The 21,948-nt window shown below is 38.3% G+C and overlaps 1 protein-coding gene across 1 annotated transcript in view; it reads right to left on the bottom strand.

Moving 5' to 3' along the window:
- Window positions 1–20,245, bottom strand: part of LOC149251557 (uncharacterized) — a 43,907-nt gene extending 23,662 nt beyond the window's left edge. The window contains exons 1-3 of the mRNA XM_089453923.1: window positions 20,044–20,245; window positions 19,656–19,957; window positions 4,644–4,789 (exon numbers count right to left, since the gene is read on the bottom strand). Of these exons, the coding sequence (XP_089310049.1) occupies window positions 4,644–4,789; window positions 19,656–19,957; window positions 20,044–20,096 (501 nt within the window). The 5' untranslated portion in view covers window positions 20,097–20,245. The remainder of the gene's footprint in view (window positions 1–4,643; window positions 4,790–19,655; window positions 19,958–20,043) is intronic.
- Window positions 20,246–21,948: the final 1,703 nt, after the last annotated feature.

Genomic DNA, 21,948 nt, shown 5'->3' with positions numbered 1-21,948 from the left:
CGTAGATCTGCGGGGCTGTGGATCGGACGGCTGGCGGTAAAGGAAATACGGCGGGGGAATATTCCAAGAATATTCCTTTTTTAATAATGCGCGCAGTGGGTTATGACTTAGGGAAAGCGGGTTTTGGGGTTTTTTAAAACGGGCACGATCAATATTTACAGTTGGGACTTAGGGTAAGGGGTAAAATATGGGTTGAAAGTGCGCGGGTTTAGGATTTTATGCACAAAACTTTGGTTTGGGTACGAAATAGGGAATTTTGAGGGTTTTAGAGGGGTTTTAGGGCTAGGGAAGCGGTTACTAGCTGACCTGATGTCAGACTAGCTCCTTAATGACTCGGATGGGCTAAAGACAGCCCCAAATGGACTGTGATTTCTCGGACTTATAGGAAATATGGCTATATTGCCAGGGAGGGGTATTTACATAGGGGAGTTTTATATACATGATTTTAATAGGGGAAGGGGAAAATTGTTAGGGAGTTATATAATAAAGTTAATAGTTAATATGGAGATGAAAAGAGGGCGCTAAGGTATGAGACCTTAGGCTTTGTTGGGGAAAAGAAGGCTCACAGATGATGAGTGAGCAGTCCTTGAGTGAAGCAGATCCTCACCAAGGTGAATGTCATGGAAATGATGAAACTGAGAGGCTCAAGCAGACCTTGACCCCTTGGGGGATTTTAGTAAGTGACTTGGGGGAAATGAGAAGAAGGGGAGGTTAGTGAGTTCTAGCTTGAGTACCTCCTTTGAATGCAAAACTGCCTGATAACTATGATCTGAAAGGATAAGACATTGTGAGATACAAAACTGATCATCAATTATCATTCTGCCACCAAACAGCTACCTACCCAACCTACTGTCCTAACATTTTTTCTTCTTTTTGTTTTGGGTGCACTTAGACTTGCAGACCCATGTTTGCAATTTTTTTTCTTTTTTCTTTTTTCTATCTAAATCTACACTTAGTTATGCCAGGGCCCAGATTAAATAGTTGGGTCCCTTAGTTTCTCTACCTATCTACAAATCTGCCAAGCTTAGAGTGTTTGGACAGATATCATTCTCTATATTCTACAACACGAAATTGAAACCTAGGGAGACCAGGATTAGACTGTTTGGACCTCCCTTTAAGAAATTATTCAAAATTGGAACAACTCATCAAAATGGAATGCAGCAGTGGCATTTGGATCAGCACACTTCATGGATTCTTCTTTGGTCTCTTCTGGAAATGTGGAATACTGCAGCTTGCAAAGTATGACATATTTGGCATGTAAAAATGTCAATCATGAAAGATGATACCCTGTTGCAACAGGAGGCTAACAGTGGCTCCACTTGGGGATGGCTTTTCCTTGTGAAAAGTCAAGAACAGCAGGTCAGACTGCCTTGATCTTTTGTTTGTTGCTGTTAACTGTGAATTTCTTCTTTGTTCTGGCTGTTTTAGATATGAAACTTTGAACTATGAACCACTCCTCCTCAACAGAGCTTTCTGTGAGATGTACAGCAGCGCCTGCTTTCTTCTGCGCGCTTGATCTTTATGTACAATGCTTGAGAAACTATGTTGATATAAAATGAAAGTTCTTGCTCTGTTTTGATGCCTTTGAGATTGAAGAATTTGCATCGGCTGCGTCCTTTCCAAATTTACTGCTATTCCTTAACAATCGGCCTGTTTACAAAAATTTAAACTGAGTGCTGATATATACAAATAATATTGTACAAAGATATTTACAGAACTTGCATTGTTTCAACAACAAGGATCGTGATAATGTTTCAACATCCTGCCATTCACAGGGCCTTCTTCAACAGTGTTGTCCTCCATAGATCTGAGAAAATAGGTGTTGTTTCCTTGAACAACAGAAATTACAAATGGACCTTTCCATAGAAAGTCAAACTTGGCATGTTTGCCCTTGTCTTCTCTTCTTGAGTCCCACTTCAAAACTTTGTCACCAATACTGAAATCTTCAGCTTTAGCTCTCTTATCAAACATCTTTTTGAGCTTTTCTTGTAAGATTTGTGCTCTGTCATAGACTTTTTCTCTGGTTTGCTGAAGGTGAATTGTCTGATTAATTCTTCTTTGAATGTCATTTGGTTGAGCCTGAATTTCCTGTAATAGTTTGATAGTAGGAATGCCCAGGGATGAAGGAAATCTAGCCTCCATGCCATATACCAGCTCATAAGGGCTCATTCCAATTGATCTTTTGCTTGAAAGTCTGTCTGCCCATAGGGCGTTCACCAGCTTTTTATGCCAGTTTTTCTTGTTTTCTTCTAGCATTTTCTTTATGATGTTGATGAGGCTCTTGTTAGATGATTCGACCAATCCATTACCTTGAGGGTAATATGCTGCAGAGTGGCCCAGGGTGATATGAAACTTATGGCAGAAACTGATCATCTTTTTGGACTTAAAGGCAGTGGCATTGTCAGTGATGATTTTCTCAGGGCAGCCAAATCTGGAAAGGATGTTGCATTCAAGGAATTGGATAATGATGGTATCATTGGCTTGTCTACAGGGAATGGCTTCAACCCACTTGGTGAAATAATCGGTGGCTGTTAGGATCCATTTGTGCTGGCCTGAGGAAGAGGGATGAATTTCTCCAATGAAGTCAAGACCCCATTGTTGAAAAGGTTTTTCGGTGGAGATGGGTTTAAGGGGCAGGGGCAACAATTTTCTCTTGCCTTCAAAAATTTGGCACTTGTGACATGTCGTGGAAAACTTTTTTACATCTGCAAAAAGAGTGGGCCAGTAGAAACCAGCCCTCAGGATTTTGTCTGCTGTGGACTTCCAGTAGAGATGTCCTCCACAATCACCTACATGGAATTCTTTCATGACATTGTTAGTTTCATTCATGGTTAAACAATTTAACAATATACCTTCATGATTTCTCCAAAATAATGCACCATCTATAACACAAAATCTCAAAGCCTTCATTTGTAAAAATCTTTTCTTTGTTCTGGACAATCCTGGGGGAGCACACAGGTTTAACAATACAAAGCAAATATCAGTGTACCAGGGGCATTGCAGAAATATTTCACTGATCTGTGGAGTCGCCAGCTCCGGTTCATTGTCCAGCTGGTTAATGTCTAAGGCCTGAAAGTTTGTTTCGGACATCATCTTGGCTAAACCTTGTCCCTTTATCAACTTGGTTGGTTTTATTTCAATGTCATATTCGAGGATACTTGCAATCCACTTACCTCTTTTGCCTTCTAATCCGTCTTGAGTCAATATATCTTTAACAGCAGCGTGTGGGACATAGGCAGTCACGTGTGAATATAAAATGTACACTCTGAAATCCTTGATGGCCTTAACAAGTGCGTAGGCCTGTTTTTGCATTATTGGGTACTTCAGAGGGGCGTCTCTTAAGGCTCGGCTGAAAAAAGCAATTGGATTTTTAGCTCCCGGCTCATCCTTTTGCAACAGGACAACAACGATTGTGTGGTCTGATGCGAACGAAAATATGATAGAATCCTTGTCAAACTGTGGACTGGTTAGAACAGGAGTTTGGGCTAATGCAGTTTTGATACTCTCGAATGCTTGCTTGGCCTCAAGGGACCATCTTACCTTGGCATCCTTCTTTAGCATGTTGCTTAATAGTCTTATTACTTCAGTAAATTTGGAATAAATCTTCTCAAAAAGTTAATTTTACCAAGGAACGCTTGTAGCTCTTTTATGTTTCTCGGATGTGGAATTTGGAGGATGGCCTGTATTCTTTCAGGATCAATTCTGATCCCATCCTTTGATATAATGTGGCCAAGTAATTTACCTTCTTCCAGGCCAAATAAGGACTTCTTTGGATTCAAGGAAATGCCATATTTCCTGCATGTCATGAAAATTTGTTTGAGATGCTTGAGATGTTCTTCATCAGATTTGGAAAATGGGGTTAAATCATCAAGGTACACAACTAGGAAGTCATGTAATTCTTTTGTGAATGCAATGTCCATTGCTCGTTGAAAGGTAGAACCAACGTTTTTAAGTCCAAATGGCATCTTTACATATTTAAATGTTCCCCAGGGTGTGGTAAAGGCAGTTTTGTCTTGGTCGTCTGGGTGAACAAGTATCTGGTTAAAACCTGAAAAACCATCTAGCAGGGAAATTCTAGATGCTCCCACTACTCTCTGCAGTATGTGGTCCATTTTGGGCAGGGGATAGTGGTCTTTTAAGGAGACTTGATTTAAATTTCTGAGATCTACGCAAAGTCTGATTTCACCTGTCTTTTTTCTTCTAGGCACTAGGTTGGACACCCACTCAGAGAATCTGATAGGGGCTATAATGCCTACTTCCCACATCCTTTTTACTTATTTTTCAATCGGGGGAAGCAACACAGGGTTGATTCTTCTCAATTTCTGTTTGAAGGGCTTCTGATTGGGCTTCAATGGGATCGTGTGCTGAATCACTGATGTATCATAGGATTTCAAATCCTCATAGCTCCAAGAAAATACATCTTGAAATTCTTTGAATAAGTCAATGTACTTGGGCTTTTGATCAAGTGGCAAATTTTTGGACAATTTGATCATTTTTGGGTTCTCTGGTGTCCCAATGTTGTGTTCTTCAATTTCCGTGTTTATTGGTTGCAGTTTTGGTTTTCTAGGAATGTCATTAGAGTCAAACATGTCTTCTAGCGGAGTTAGTCCAGCAGGCAAAAAATTATCTTTCAAGTCAATGACCTCTGCCTCTGTTCTGTCTACTTCTTCTGCCTGTGTTTGTTTCAGCTGTTCAATGTTTTCATTTTCAAAAATGGTTGGCTTCAGAATCTGTTTGGCTGTTGCAGTGGTTAGAACTTGCTGACTTTCATTTCTCTGCTGTTCAGAATCTGTCATGGCATCCATGTCAATGTGAATATTTGAAAATTCATGCTCGAGGGTAAGGAAATTATTAATCTGGGCATCCTTCTCGAATACTTGCCAATCTCTGACATTATTTGGGACGGTGGGCCTATGTTTTATTTCGGCTGTGAAGTGATGATTCGGGTCAAATGGGAGCTTGCATGTACTCGCGAAGGTGGCTAGGCTGTGTGCATGAATGTTGTGATTTCTGGAAATCTTGTCAAGCTTGAATTCAATGAATGCCTGTAGTATGTTAGTAGCAGCAGTTCTGTAGGCTCTCATTCTGTTGTCATTGGTAACAAAATTACCTTTCATCTATTGTATAACTAGATCAGAGTCACCTAAGATAGACACTTTTACAGCACCTAGAGTTTTCAGCAGTTTAAGGCCTAACAACAGAGCCTCATACTCTGCCATGTTATTTGTGCATTTAAAATTCAGTCTATAGGCATGTCCTTCTGCATGATTATCATGTGTACTGTGAATCTAGACACCTGCCCCTGCTCCTAACTTGTTGACAGAACCATCAAACTCTAAGAACCATGTGATTTCTTGCTTGTTGACAATGCTAGGAGTGTCATCCGAATCAGGGTTGGGCAGATTTAAAATTTCTGTTTGGGGAGGTTCTTGTAACATGCTGGTTGCATTTACTGTTTTAACAATTTCTCTATTGTGGGCAACCGTTTCTTCATTGATGTGCACTTGTTGATCTAGAGCCAAAGGCTCCTTATTAGTGAGCAGATTTGAATCATCATTGAATAAAATGAAAGAATCCATATCTGAATGAATTGAATAAATGGGAAAATTTTCAGGCTTGCTTTCACTACTTACTACATATTTCATCAGCGTTTCTCTGTACAGTCTCTTTGGTTGCCCAAAGACTGAAATGGTAGCGTAGGAAAGGTCTAATTAAAGGGATCCTTGGAGCTTTGCTCCCCATGATCTCGAGAGGAGCATACCATACTTTGGTGGGATGTCAACCACTACTACATCCATGAGGATGGTCTTGTTGGGATATTGGACTAAGGAGACACATAGATCTTTAATGAGGCCTAAACATTTCACTTGACTTGAGTCAAATGAGTATAAATCTTTGTAAGGTCTTGTGATGTCGAGATTCAGTTTTTCCATAACTGCTTTGGGCATAAGATTGTGCGATGCCCCTGAGTCAAACATAGCGTTTTGTAAAACTTTGTCATGTATATGTAGACTGACATAAAAGGGTGGGACAGGTCCTTGTGTTGACTTTCCATTAACTTTTGGTCCAAACAATAGTTCAGGGGAATCATCCAAAACATTTACATCATCTTTGTTTTCTGGGAGTTGAAGTGACCTTTGAATTTGTTGCCTATATACATCGTGTTTAGCCAATTCTGAAAGAGGAATGGCTATCTTCAGTTTTCCAATCTCTGTTTCTAAACTAAAAGGCTTCTCCAATGGAGTCTTAGTATTGGAATTGGCAGTTTTTTCCTTTTCATTTGAATTTTCAGTGACTTTCTCTTGTTTATCAGTGCTATGGGAAGTATTTGCTTGTGGTTTGGAAACTTCAGGAGTACTTTTTGGGATGTTGTTTGAATTTTCTTTTGAGAAAAGAGAAGGCAAAGGCTGATCTTTGGAAGGCTGTATTTCTGTTATATCTTCTACAGTCACTTGATGTGGGTTTGGGACAGTCATATCAGCTGGTTCTGTTATAACAGCTTTGTTTTTAATCTTGTTGGGCTGTTTACTTTCCTTTGTCTTGCTATGCTCAGAGATGTCAATGGTCCTAGTTCTGAGCTTATACTGTTTGTGTACTTCATACACAGCAGTATCATACCCTTGTTTAAAATCAAAAGACTCACTAGATTTAGTCTGAAATTGATTGCAGTCATGCTCATTTTGGTCTTCTTGTGTCACGAAATTTTGATGCTCACCCTTTAGATCCATTAAATTCATATGATCGTCTTCTATGGGTTGACTAGAAGTGGATTCTTCTACATAGTTGTCTTGAAAAGGGGGTCTTATATCATGGTATTGGTTAGACCTACCAGCATTTATGTTCTGCGTTCTCCTAAAATTGGGATTTTTTATGGGATTAGACTGCTGTGCTTCCCATGATGTCTTTCTCTCCACATTTTCTACCCTCTCTCCTAGTCTTTGCAGGCCATTGATGATAGCATCAAGCTTCTGGTCGAAGGCTGAGGGTTCTTCCTTAAAGGTGGTTCTCTTTTCCATTCGGGCTCTATTTCTTTTGGCAATTAAGTTGGCTTCTATCGTGACAGCAACCTTTTGCGCGTCTTCAAGGGTTTCAGGAGCTCTTTCTTTCAACTGATATGCCATATCAGGGTCAAAACCATCAGGAAATTTGTACAAGGCAAGGTCGGGTGGAGGCCTAAAATTCTGTGGTATCACATTATATACATTGTTGAATCTTGCACAATATTCTAAAACGGTCTCTTGAGGACCTCGTTTAATTGTGTCATATTCAGCTAGTATGTGCAATGGATCTTTCTTTATGCATATTCTGAAATAAATATGCATGGGTTTCTGCTTCCTTGCTGTCCTGGTGCTTTGAATGCCTTAATGGTGATTTGAAGGCAAGGATGGGCTGATGCTTATTGATTTGACTTTCTGGGGGCTTCATCAATGTTCAGGTGCTTCGAGTCCCTAAACAAATCTTTGCTGATACTCTTTGGTGCCTTTTCTTCCACTGATACTCTTTGACAAAATCTGGACTGATGATCTGATGTGCTGCGGGTCTAATCACCAGTAAATGGCCCCTGTTCGACCTCTATATCATCTGGAATTGTCTTCTGCTCCTTTTGATATGCTGTGTGAAGAAAACAGATCATTTTTGCGCCTTTTCGGGCTTCCTGGGGCTGCATGATGAGAAGATTCCCTAAAGATTCCCTGAAGATTCTCCATTTCGGCCTAAAAAATCCTGCAATGAGCAGTTTGCGCTAGTTGCGCTAGGCGCAAATCGCTCATCAAAAACTGCCTCAGAATTGGATTCCGAGGCTCCGAAGTGCGACTTTCGCGCCTTTGCGCCCAAAAAGTGCTGATGACGTCACCATGATGTGACATTGTACGGCGGGTGACGTAAGCATGATGTCAGCAGGGCGACATGGTGGGATGACGTCATCACGTACAGATGATGACGTGGCAAGTACAGTGGCAAGGACACGTGGCAGTGACGTGGCAGGAAGGCCACGCAGGCAGGTGACTCATCGGGTGACTGGACGAAGGGGTGACGTAAGCAGGGATTGTGCAGGGGGGTGACGTGGGATGTGACGTCACGGGTGGTAAGCGGTTTTGTGGCGCACCGCTTATGGGCAAAGGCGGTCTCGGGGGAGGGGTCTCCGCCACAGCCCAACGCCTGACGCGTGGCGGGAGTATGGCGGGAATACCGCCCATCTCCCGGACGCTAAAGCTCGGGCGCTTTGTAGGTGGGACGGCCCGCCAGTCGTAGATCTGCGGGGCTGTGGATCAGACGGCTGGCGGTAAAGGAAATACGGCGGGGATAATGGCGGGGTAATATTCCAAGAATATACCTTTTTTAATAATGCGCGCGGTGGGTTATGACTTAGGGAAAGTGGGTTTTGGGGTTTTTTAAAACGGGCGCGATCAATATTTACAGTTGGGACTTAGGGTAAGGGGTAAAATATGGGTTGAAAGTGCGCGGGTTTAGGATTTTATGTACAAAACATTGGTTTGGGTACGAAATAGGGAGTTTTGAGGGTTTTAGAGGGGTTTTAGGGCTAGGGAAGCGGTTACTAGCTGACCTGATGTCAGACTAGCTCCTTAATGACTCGAATGGGCTAAAGATAGCCCCAGATGGACTGTGATTTCCCGGACTTATAGGAAATATGGCTATATTTCCAGGGAGGGGTATTTACATAGGGGAGTTTTATATACATGATTTTAATAGAGGAAGGGGAAAATTGTTAGGGAGTTATATAATAAAGTTAATAGTTAATATGGAGATGAAAAGAGGGCGCTAAGGTATGAGACCTTAGGCTTTGTTGGGGAAAAGAAGGCTCACATATGATGAGTGAGCAGTCCTTGAGTGAAGCAGATCCTCACGAAGGCGAATGTCATGGAAATGATGAAACTGAGAGGCTCAAGCAGACCTTGACCCCTTGGGGGATGTTAGTAAGTGACTTGGGGGAAATGAGAAGAAGGGGAGGTTAGTGAGTTCTAGCTTGAGTACCTCCTTTGAATGCAAAACTGCCTGATAACTATGATCTGAAAGGATAAGACATTGTGAGATACAAAACTGATCATCAATTATCATTCTGCCACCAAACAGCTACCTACCCAGCCTACTGTCCTAACATTTTTTCTTCTTTTTGTTTTGGGTGCACTTAGACTTGCAGACCCATGTTTGCAATTTTTCTTTTTTCTTTTTTTCTTTTTTCTATCTAAATCTACACTTATTTCTGCCAGGGCCCAGATTAAACAGTTGGGTCCCTTAGTTTCTCTACCTATCTACAAATCTGCCAAGCTTAGACTGTTTGGACAGATATCATTCTCTATATTCTACAACACGAAATTGAAACCTAGGGAGACCAGGATTAGACTGTTTGGACCTCCCTTTAAGAAATTCTTCAAAATTGGAACAACTCATCAAAATGGGATGCAACAGTGGCATTTGGATCAGCACACTTCATGGCTTCTTCTTTGGTCTCTTCTGGAAATATGGAATACTGCAGCTTGCAAAGTATGACATATTTGCCATGTAAAAATGTCAATCATGAAAGATGATACCCTGTTGCAACAGGAGGCTAACACTTCACTTTAGGAGTTTTCCTCTTTGATATTGATTATTTCCATTTAGGAGTCTTACTGTAGTCAGGACTTCGTTCTCGAGTTTCTTTCGGTTCGTGATTATGAAGTAATTTTCATTACTATTGAGTCATTTTGATGCTTTGAAGATTGATTTTGTTCCATTGTCAAGCATAGATTACAGTTCCATGCATTGGGAGGACTGAAAGTAAATTCTTTTTTGATATCTATGTTTCAAAAAGAAAAGTGAATGATTTCCTCATTTAAGTATTTTTGAAACAGTTTGCATTCGAAACCATAAGTGAATGAAAGTTTCATTTTAGTTGTTTTGGATTGTATTTTCTCCTTTTCTCATTGCATTAGTTTGCATTGTTGAATAAAAGTGAAAAGGAAAGCATAAAATAATAGTGCATCTTAGCGAAAGGAAAGTGATTTTCGTTTGTCATAGGATTTCATTTTGGAATTGCATTTGTTAGTGAAAATGGAAGATTAGATTTTGTTTTTTCATTTTTCATTGGACGATAAAGAGTTTTGTTTTGATGCATTGTGCTTGTTTGATGAATTATTTAGTTGTCTCTCTTTCTTCATTAGTTTAGCCTTCATCGAATGAAAATATTTCACTTTTATCATTTAGTTGCATAATTGGAATTCCTATGACATCGTTGAGCCATCAAATTGAAACCTAATTCAAGATAAACCTAAAATTTACCTCAATTAAGTTAAGGAGAATTTGGAATTTAATGCAAACATTTAGAGGTATAGGCTAGAGACGTGTTTGGACGTCTTTAAACATAGTGGCTATCGTTAACTACCCGCATTGTATCATGGGGGTGAAATCTTGTTCCAGTACGAACGTATATCGAAGGTTATCCCATACTTTTGGGTATATCGAAGGCACTTTAGTATGACAAGTATATGGGAACGTTCTCACCAAATGGTTATGTATTAGACATTGCTAACACAGACTTGTGCTTCCCATACCATCGAGAATATATTGGGAGACCCCACTAGGTTGCTATCCTTTATCCACAGGTAATTGAATCAACCACCTTGTAAACGTGATACACCTAACATAATATTCGGGAAGATTGGCCACCGTATGTTAAGTCCTTGGTTCAGGCTAAGGTGTATATAGCGGTTCACGGATACTTGGAAAACCCTTTTGCTTAGATTACCCCTTTTTTATTTTGTTTTGTTAATTTCTAAAATCAATTAATTGACCATGGAAAAACATCCTTCTTGTGGAAATACTCCTTAGTAGATCTTAGGTTGATATCAATGACAACATTTCCTGAGTCTACCAACCAAGGAAACTCCCGTAATGGGAATCCTAGTCCTCTTCCTTCTTTTGGAAATGTTGGTTCTCCCTATATGGAAATGTTGTCCCTTCCTAGATTGACCATTGGCTTGCTAGTTTGGTTATTTTTAGCCTCGGTGATTTTGAGTGTCCAAATTTCTTTTCAACCGATTTCTCCTCCACCTAAAGAACATCAACATCATGTTGATACTAAAGTTGACCCCTCGCCTTATTCGTCTATTTCTTCACCACGCTCTTCCTCTTCACTTGGTGAAAGTCTGGATTCTAGTAATCAGGAAGCTAAGAATAATAAGAAGAGGATGATTAAGAAGAAGCAAAATAAGCAAGGGGGCAACCAAACAATTATTGTTACTGATGCAATTGATGTAGAAAAATCTTCCAACCAGCACTGGAAAGTAAAATTCCCTTGCATGTTATGTAAGGATGACCACCTTCTTCAAAATTGTCCTGGTATTCCCAAAGTCTTAGAAGTGTGGTCCACAGGTTCACATAAACCTTTTTCATCAGCCTCTTGAGATCATGTTGGTGACAAACCCTCAACTAGTAATAATAAGGCCTAGGGAAAAAAGGGGAAAAGTTAAATTTCCTTGTATGTTGTGTGAAGGTACTCATCCCATTCACCTTTTTCCTCTTATGGATGAAGCTTCCAAAGATTTGTAAAAGCTTACAACTTCTCAACCTTGTCTTCCATTTGGGTATCAAAAGCTTTCCCCTGATCCTTCACTAGTTGATCTAGTGATTGATCAAAAGTCATATTTGGTCAACCTTGCTCTCTTTGAAAGTGATTCTCATGAGTCTGTTCTTGACAAACCATTGGTTGAGAAAATGGTAAACTTGACTCCACCTTTAGTTAAAAGTACCTTTTTGGTCGAGAGTGAACCTCATACTACTCAAGTTCTTCTGGTTTCTTTAGTTTCAAATGAATTTGAGGGAAATGTTCCCATTCCTGAGGTGCATGGGAGTGGTTCTCATGTTCCCATAGAGAAAGAGAGGAGCTCTCACGTTCCTATGACACCCCCTCCAAGTAGTTTGGCCACTTCTTTTGATTTGAGTCGACTGACAGGATATCGTCTTCCATATTATGTGCCATTCTAGATTACAGTACAAGCTTACCATATGGTTGTACCTAGCATAGTCATAAACGAGGGCGCATCTGTTAGCATCCTATCCTCAATTGCTTGGAGAGCTTTAGGTTCTCCTTAGCTTGTACCCGTCACCTAGAATCTGTTAGCCTTTAACAAAGGAACCAGTCAACCATTAGGGATCCTTCCTAAGTTACCTATTACTTTGGGAAGGAAGACTGTCTATATAGACACGATGGTTGTCCAAGGCCCTTTAGATTTTAATCTACTCCTTGGCTGTGACTATGTTTACATCATGGGATCTCTTGTTTCTTCCCTCTTTTGAGTGATGTGTTTCCCGCATGAAGGAAGCATTGTGATTATTAGTCAAATTACATTCATTGGTCCTGAATCAACTCCCAAATAACCATCATCCCTAAATGGTTTTTATATACAAGCGGTATCACCCCTGCCGTAGGTTAATTACATGGCCACTTGTTCTATGCCCACATCTACTGATGATCTAGTAGGTGATGTTGTACATCATGTACTAGGGACATTGGAGCCCGACTTTTCATTTGGATCCCTGGACATGTATTCCTTCCATAGTGTTATTTTCCCATCTAATGAGAACCATTTGGAAGCCATGACCTATTTTTTTCCGTGATCAGGTCCTTTGGAGTAGAGTTCCTTGTCTTGTGTCAAGCTCATTAAAAAATGAAACAATGGCCATGAGGATAGTTCTTTTACTATGTCAACCTCGTTAAAAAATGAAATAGGTGTCATGATCATGGTTCTTTTCCTGTGTCAAGCTCATTAAAAAATGAAACAAATCCCCTTCCAATTTGAGTGTTTGATTATATCTCGTAAAATCCCAGTCGAGTCTTTCACTTGATCTCGTAAGTGAACCTTCATTCCATCCACCTATTAGTGACTGGTAGTCTACTTAGATGAATGAAATGAAGCTTGGGGTGGGCATGTACCTCAAATTGAGTCATTATGCTGGGGGCATGGAAACTTATCTTAAGCATAGTTTATATTTGCTTCAATATTATGTAAAAATGAAACCAAATCCAAGCATGGGTTTTTCCCATGTTTCAAGATTGTGAAAAAAATGAAACCATCCTCAAGTATAGTCAAGCATATTTTCTCATGTTTCAATCTTGTGTAAAAATGAAACCATTTCCCTTTTTACATCTCGTGATTGTGGTTCTTATCAACTGATTTTTGCTAGATGAGCCTTGGTCACCATCTCTTTGGCTGATCATATTCTTTCACTTGGTTTTCTTACCCTTTCTTGAGGAACATATGAAATGAGTGGTCTTATTAGCCAGTCTCTTGACCTTTACATGTTTTGAGTAGTTCCATCATCACCGGAACTTGTTTCTATCTTTTTATACCACTCGTTCTTCCAGGTGGAGTCATCTTTCAGCTCTTTTTTGACTCTTGAAAAATGAAAAGATTGCCAAGTACTTGTCTTTTCGAACTTGTTAAATTAAATGAATTGACATCATCTTAGTATACATTTACCCCTTTTTCAGGCTGGGATTAACTATTTACGAAAAAGGAACACCTTGGTCTATATGGTCAAGAGGTTCTCTCCGTATTGTTTTCTACCTTTTCGGGTTCGAGAGACAAATTACGAAAAGGGAGATGATGGAGTTTTCTTTTTCGCTAAAATGCCACCAATTTTTTCTTTTGTCAGACTTGTAAAAATTAAAGAGTGAAAGACTTGTCACAATGATGAGACTGAGTTTCTCCTTCCTAAGACTCGTAAAACTTACTAGAATGGATTCATTCAAAGAATGAACTTATATGAAAAGAATATGATATCCCCTTCAAGCTTGTGATTAAAAATAATTGGGGTACTCTCTAAAAATAGTGGGGAAAAATGAAAGTGAAAAATCTCTTGTATAGGCAGCATGTCACTCTTGAACATGACATTCATATGTTTCTCGTGTTAGATTTGGGATATCCTCATCAGTCACCTGTCCTTCCGTGTTTGGGTGATCCATTTCTAATTTGATGATTCCACTTCATCATCATGACCCTTGGTCTTATGTTGAGTCAAATGCTACCACACTTTAGAGTCGTGTCGCCAATATGTTCAAGAGAAGTCCTATCTGCAGTTTACGACCTATACATTGTCTGACATTTTTACACAGTCTTGGATCATACTCATTTATTCAACATTATTCCTTGTTTCGTGTCAATGATGAGGGAATCACTATGGCCCTCCTTCGATGGGTCACTTCCTGTCGAATTCAGCTCATTATCCAAGAAGATGACTTAGAAACTCCCTTTCAGTACCTTAGAGCTTGCATGCCTTAATGTCAAGTTCTTCGCATCCGACGATAGGCTTTCATCTTTGGCCTTCGATCAGATGATTCATCGAGTGTTCGACTTCAGCTTCATTTTCACATTCACTGATTGTAGTGTCGTATGTTGAGGACCATTGTCATTATTGGTGGTTTCTCTCGTGCCTGTTAATGGTCCACATCATTAGACGGTAATCATGTGGTTTTCTAGCATGTTCGACTTTGATACATTCATTCACATGTTAGAATCTGTACTTTGATTGGGTTGGGATGGAGCGCAAGGCCATGAGTTTTGTCTGATATGACTCAGGTCATGTGGAGTTATCTATTGTTCATGATTGTACACATGTTTCTTCTATATGAATGGGTGTGACCATATTGTGGGACTTTATATTTGTCATGATGATGATCCTTCTACATCAGGTGGCTACGTCCATACCTTGGATATTAGACTTACAGATGATCCTTTTCATTCAGATGGTTGCGCCCATATGTGGATCTTTTCACATTGTCCTCTCTATCTGGGTGGTTGTGTCCATACCGTGGATTCATGTTTTGATATCAAATATGTTTATGTATATGCGTCCTTGATTTTCATGTCTCCTAGTAGTGTTTTTTCTCATCCTTGTAAAAGATCAAAAATCATCTCAGCCATCACTCCCTATTCTTCCTTCATGCTTTAGGGGGCATCTATTACATAGTATTTTTTCACGCCTCTTGCACTTCCCTGTGTCATACCTTAAAGTGCCTGAAACTTGGCAATCATGCAGTGTACCCATCCTGATATACAATTCAGTTCCTCACTAAAACACTGATGGAAACATGCATTAGGCCTTCCCTAAGGAAGTAAGCTCTAAAACCCTAATTTCAAGACTAGTGCGACCTTGACACTAGCAACTAGTGCTGATGGTGAGTTGCACTATATTGGCCTTGCACTGCCAGCACATGTTTTACTTTGATACTTGCACTAATCCCTAACAGGCAAGTTTTCCAAATAGGACAAGAAGCTTCATGATCTAGAGGCTTCCAGAACGACGAGCTGGAGGTTGTTCGGTGTGGATGTGGTCGAATTCTCCCAATATTTCCCTTTGATCTTATCCCTATGAGATACCTCCTTGAGATGATGCCCTTCTCCTATCTTTGGAGAGATCCTAACTCCCTTTCCCTACCTATATATTCATCCTCTCCCATTCTCGAATGGTTGGTCTTTGGTTATTTGCACCCTTATGCTAAGATAATGCTTACATGCTACTCATTTGGCTTGGAGAAGGAGTGTTTGGAGAGCTTGAGCTTGGACTTGGACATTCACTCAAGGAGAGCTTATTGACATCAAGGCTTGGTTGCATGCTTCCTCATTTATTTCATTAATATACACAACTTCTGGTTAACTTTACATAATTTTTTTTTGTTAATTTATCATTTATCTTAGTGCTCCTTGATCTGTTAAGTGGATTACTTTCGATTATTCTTGTTGTAGTTTTATTATTTGTTTTGTCTTTGATCTCTTGTGCACGTATCCAAGTGTTGTGAGCGGTAGAGCTGAACCTTAGGAGAAATCGACTCGAGGTCTTCAACAAAGGAGTGTGTTATAGCATCAGAACGAGGTAGGCTATCTTCCTCTTCTCTTATTTCGATTGTAATTTAGGAAAGTGTCTTGTATATTGTCACGTAGGTTGCTAGTTCCACTCATTGGGCTAGAGGGATCATCTCTGTCCGCAGAGAGGATTTACCTAGACAAAACTACTACCTTCTCTCCCCCTTTGTCATCAATAGCAATGGGTAACTACCCTTGACAAACTGTCATCCTACAGACCTGTACACACCTCCACTCCCCCTTTATACTTAGTTAGATAGGAGAAATATTATAATGAGAACTTGGGAGAATCCCAAGATTTTCGCAAAGATACTCAAATTCTTCACGAGGTAATGGTTTGGTAAATATGTCAACAATTTGTTCCTTTGTGCCAACATATTCACGCTTGATATTCTTTATGGTGACCAAATCTCTAACAAAAGGATATGTGATCAGAATGTGCCTTTTTTTGGAATGCATCATAGGATTTTTGGAGATACTGATGGCAGTAGTGTTATCGTAAAATATGGGAATAGGTTCATCAAACTTAACTTGAATATTTTGCGAGGTTTTCTTCATCTAGAGAACTTGAGTATAACAAGTTGTTTCCGTGATGTATTCTACTTCCGCTGTGGATAACGAGATTGAAGACTGATTTTTACTTAACCATGAGACAAGGAAACCACCTAGATAGAACACTGCTCCACTGGTACTCTTACGATCATCAACACTTCCTGTCGATTCTGCATCTGTATAAGCTTGGATAGCCAAATCATTTCATTTGGGATAGCATAGACCATATTCCACTGTACCTTTAAGGTATCAAAGAATTATTTTGACGCCAACAATATGAGATTCTTTTGGTGCTGCTTGGAATCATGCTACTTGTCAAACTGCCTGCATCACATATGGGAGGGAGACTGACACATACAGGAGACTACCAATCTTGGATCTATACAACTTTTGGTCCACATCTATTGACGAATCTTCTTGTAACCTATACCATGGGGGTAGGGATAGGCTTGCAATCTTCCATCTTGAATTTCTTGAGCATTTTCCTGATGTAGTTGATTTGATATATGAATATTCCTTTATCCTGCTGAGATATCTCGATAAACGTTAGATTGTCTTGATCCTCTTTCACATAGAGATTTCTTGTCAGCACTTCCTTTCTTGAATCTGTAATACTTCAACTATTATTCTCCCCGTGAACATGTAATGAAACTTCCATCTTGTTCAAACTACCTATTTTTCAATCGTACGATTGTGTCATATACTGTTTCATCGACTCCTCATCTTCAAATTTATAGGAGTCAACACGCTGAATTATTCAGAATAGTATGTCATTTAATGGAGCATCTTGAATCGAGTCATCAACCGAAGCAACTATTGATTCCTCAAAAGTCGTTACGAATCATGAAAGCATAATTGTTGGGACCTTATTGCCTTTGTTATTTTCTTGCTCATCTTGTACTTGTTCATCCTATACCTATTTTCCTTTCCAAACCTTCTTACTCTCGTCGTAAAGATTTTCATTCATGGTTTGTTATAGACATATTTGGGCACATCAACCCCAAAATTATATGTCAATAAACTAGGGCTCATCAAACCCTAAAAGAGTTGTTTCATACCCTAAAAGAGCTTAGTCATCTGATGACATCATTCCCCAAAAGTTCCATCTGAGAAACCATCTTGAAATTGCCTTAACTGAACCATACTAACTGCTCCACTGGCAAAGTTCAATGCATATTAAGTGGTACACTGCCAGGGTGCAATGCATACTGTTTAGACCTTCTATAGGGTGTGATGGGTGAGGATGGACAAATGTTCATGATAGTTTGCTAAGTGGATGCTCATGGAATCTTCTAGAAACTTCTCCTATGCCACTTGCCTCTCTGAATTCGCCCAAGGATGAATAAGGGATATAAAATTTAGTTATCCCTTCTCTTATGGAACCAAATGTAACAAGTGGAATGACACTAATCAAACCCCATGGATGACTCACACCCTTGCACATATCTATAAATGGATCCCTTATTCGAGAGATCCAGAGGCTGGAATATTGTGAATTGCAAGGAAGTGCTGATAGTTTGTAATTGAGGAAAGAGCATTGTATTGCTGGTGTGATCTTGCTATTTCATGAGGTGAAGGGGGATTGAAGCTGGGAGGATGATGCTGGATCAAACAACTGGGTTTTAATTTTCCCTTCTATTAATAAAGTTCTTCAAGTTTTCTTCCATATGATTTTGCAATTGTGAATGTTATCATTTGTGAATGCTATCATTTGTTCATTATATATCTGATTCTGTAATGTTTATGTTGTAATAGATCACTATGCTTTGACGGTTCTTTGTTGCTGTACTTGTGTAGGTACTCTCCAAGCGGGTTAAGTACAGGGAGGAGTTGCAAGTTCTGTCAAGGGGGAGAGAAATCAAGAAAGGGATTAAGTAGAAGTTCCAGTTTAGTCCCATTATATTTCTCTTATCTGTTACACATAGAAAACAATGTAAACTTTGAAACGGGAACTGATACTGTTACCCGTTTTGTAGAGGTGGAAAAAAAATGACCCGATTTTCAAAAGTGTTGATGCAGAATACACATGTTTTTTTAAGAACATGCTTTTTGGAACTTTAATTTTTTTCATGTGCATTAAGTGGGTGAGGCTCGGTGAATGGTAGTGATTTTCATCCTGATTTTTAAAAATGTGTATTCTGCATCACACCCTTTTTTTAAAAGACCTATTTTTTGACTTTAAATTTTCTAGTGTGTGAAATGTAAAAAATTATTTTCTAAATTTGATAGTTTTTGAAGTCGTCATTGTATTCATATTTTCTTGTTCTCTATCTTAATTTTTTTTTTTTTTTAGTGGGCTTTTTATTGTTTTGCGTTTTTAAATTATAAAGTCGATAGTTTGAATTTTAGATAATCTACATATTTAGACATCTTTTCAACCCCCTTAATTAATTTTTCAATCCACATGAAATAATTGTTTCTAAAAAACAACATTTTTTAACAATGGACATAAAAAATAACCATTTTTAACATAAATATAACAAAAAAACTAAACGTTTTGATAATTTTTTGCTAGAATTAACATGTCAAAATCACAATTTTTATACAAAAATATTAACTAAAAATGGTCAAATAATAGTTTTTTTTATGAATTTCATGTCAAAAAGATAATAATAACTACTTTTTTTTCAAAAAAAAATGATTAACTTAAAAATCAATGCAAAAATCACATATTACCAATATTGAACGTATAACAACCCTAATTGAGTGTTTATTCTTCTCATAAAATGTCAAAGTCAAAACATTGCAAAGCTTGAGTTACAAGCATAACTTAAATTTAATCAAGAATGTCACGTAATCCAAACTCTTCGTCCTCTAGAGTTTCATCATTGTCCTCTTCCACAATATTTTCTGTTTCATTTTGCTCATTTTGCTCATTTTCCTCTTCTAATGGGTCTTTCATGTCTGCAAATCCCCCAATATGTGTCTTTCCATACATTCCATGTAATAGTGGTTGGGGTTCCTTTGCCTTTTTTGCCACACGTGATTCACTAAAGTCCCCTTTCTTCAACCCAATTTCTTGCATTGCATCTGGAAGAAATTGAAGAGCATTAATTCTTTGCTGAATGAAATTGCATTGTAATGGATCTTTCTCAATTGCAATGCAATTTCTTCCTTTTTGAAGGCAGCATGCTAGTGTTGTACCTAATTATCAAGCACAAAAAAATAATGAAGTAAATTAGTACAATGACATATTAATTAAAAAAAAGAACATATTGAAATTCAATTCCATGTGGCAAAACGTACCTGAGCCAGAAAATAAATCCAGAACCCAATCTCCTTCATTTGAACATATGTCTATAAGATAGTTAATCAATAATTGTGGTTTCTGATAAATGTTAACTATCTCTCCTTTCATTTCTTTGTCTTCATATGTTAGTTTTCTCACAACAGCATCATAAGTCAGTATTTGGCTATGACTCTTTTTGTCCACCCGATTAAAAATCATAGACATATGGCTATCATCTTTTGCCCAACTATCAATATGAATGAACTCACAGTCATTTATAAATTGTTGATCTTCATTGTCAAGAAGATTTGACTTTTGCCTGTAACATAAAATAGTAAAAGTTCAATTAACTTGTACATAAATTAATTTTTCAACATTAATCAAATATACCTTTAAACATCTTACCATGTAAGCTGCATCCTTGAATTTGTTTTCCCCTTGAAGCTTGACAATAACATTGCCAACTGTGTGTCTGAATGAAATGTCACAAATCTCCATAATGGTGATGACGTCACTTCCTTAAATCCCGCCACCACTTTATTAAAAGCTTGATAAGTATAAGGGTCATTATCATAGCAAATGTTTGGAATATTGAAACCATGGGGAATATCTGCAATAACGAGGGCATAATCTGTTTTTGGTATGAGTTTCGCAATGTCTTCACAGTCGCCTTGTATTACTTGATATTGAATAGTGTCTAGCCCATTCCAAATGAAATGATTAAGAGTTGGATCAAGTTCAACATTCTTAATACGTTGCTTTCTCAGTCTTTCAATCTTTATTTTTTCAATAAAAGTCTTGAAATTGTCTGGTGCTCCATTATCTTCTTTCTTCATCTTTTACCAAACAAACAAATGTATGTGTAAGTTTTAATTTAAATTAAAAATAGTACACAGATGATTAAAACTGAATGTATAAATCAAGTTACCTTTTTAAATGCAAGATAAAAAGCTTTCAATGTTGATGTAGAACTTGAATCTGGATAGTTGCGTACAACATCATCCCAACTATCTTCATTCAACAATTTAACCATTTGTTCCTGAATTTTCATGTAAACTTTGTGACTGCATAGATAAAGTAAGAAAAAGTTAATATACTGATATGTATAACAAATACTACCAATAACAACATGTTTTAGTTAAAAGATAACTATAATCCTGGAAATAAGTAAAAATAATTCAGCAAACTTACTTTTGAAATTCTTCAGACATTTCTTCCAATGATAATTCCCCCGACTTCACACGAGATAATATTGTTTTGACAATTTTTTCATCTTTCACTCCTTGCATCGCCCTCCAAGGCGTGATGGACATATCATCTGGAAGTTGCTTCAGTTCAGGCGCTGATTTATTGTTGCTACATATCAATGGCTTAGACTTTCTGACCTTCTGGTTTTTAATGCCAATGTCTTCCCACATGCTAAAAATGTCATCAATCAAATTCCAAATATCTCCAGTTCTAAATGCCAATTGGAAAATGTTATCAACACCTCTGAATAAATCGCTAGATCTGTTGTCTTTTCCATTTTTTGAATTGCCTTTATCTTCAATTTGATAGCCTATTTCCATACAGCATTCCTTTCGGAAATCTGTAGTAATATTGATCTTATCCCCACCACATTTTTCTAGGAATTCACTATGAATAAATCTAACCTTTTGGACCAAAGTCATAGACATCCTATATTCATTATCTGAATTATGATCCCATGCCACTAGCTTTGCTTCTGTTTCATTTAAACCAGCATAAATGATACATTTCATCGTTTCAAAACGTGGGTTATTAGGATATTCCTCCATCAATTGTCTTTGAGCTTCAACAGAATGGTTCCCCCCAAGCACATAATAATTGTATTCAAAACATTTTGACTTATCAAATGCTTCTTTGTTGGGAACTTGAAGTGGATCAACAAGAAGCACATAACTAACCACATGAGCATATGGATTGTACCTCATCAATGTCTTCAAGTTGTGAACATGCAGATGATGCGGCTTTCTGACTTGATATTGGCATTGTCCTTCACTTGCCTTATAGGTTTGTGTCACATTTAACTGAAATGTACGACCACCATCAACTAAGTTTATCTTTGTCAAATTCTGTCGAATGGCATTTTGTTTTGTTTTGATAATGCCATCACCTAAATCAGCTCCTGGTGTAATGATTTCTCTGCTTTCTTTTGAAGTTTCACTAGGTTCTTGACTGCTGGTAATGACTACTTCAAGATCTTCAACTCTACTTTTTTTCGTCTTAACATTCTGAAGAGATCTATTCTTGGCCATTGTTACTTTTGGTCTTTTACGACCTTCCACAATT

This window comes from Pinus tabuliformis, chromosome 7, assembly GCF_031772625.1.
Source record: "Pinus tabuliformis cultivar Carrire ecotype Pingquan chromosome 7, CPIR1, whole genome shotgun sequence".
Taxonomy (NCBI): Eukaryota; Viridiplantae; Streptophyta; class Pinopsida; order Pinales; family Pinaceae; genus Pinus; species Pinus tabuliformis.
This window is presented reverse-complemented; position numbering and strand designations above follow the sequence as displayed.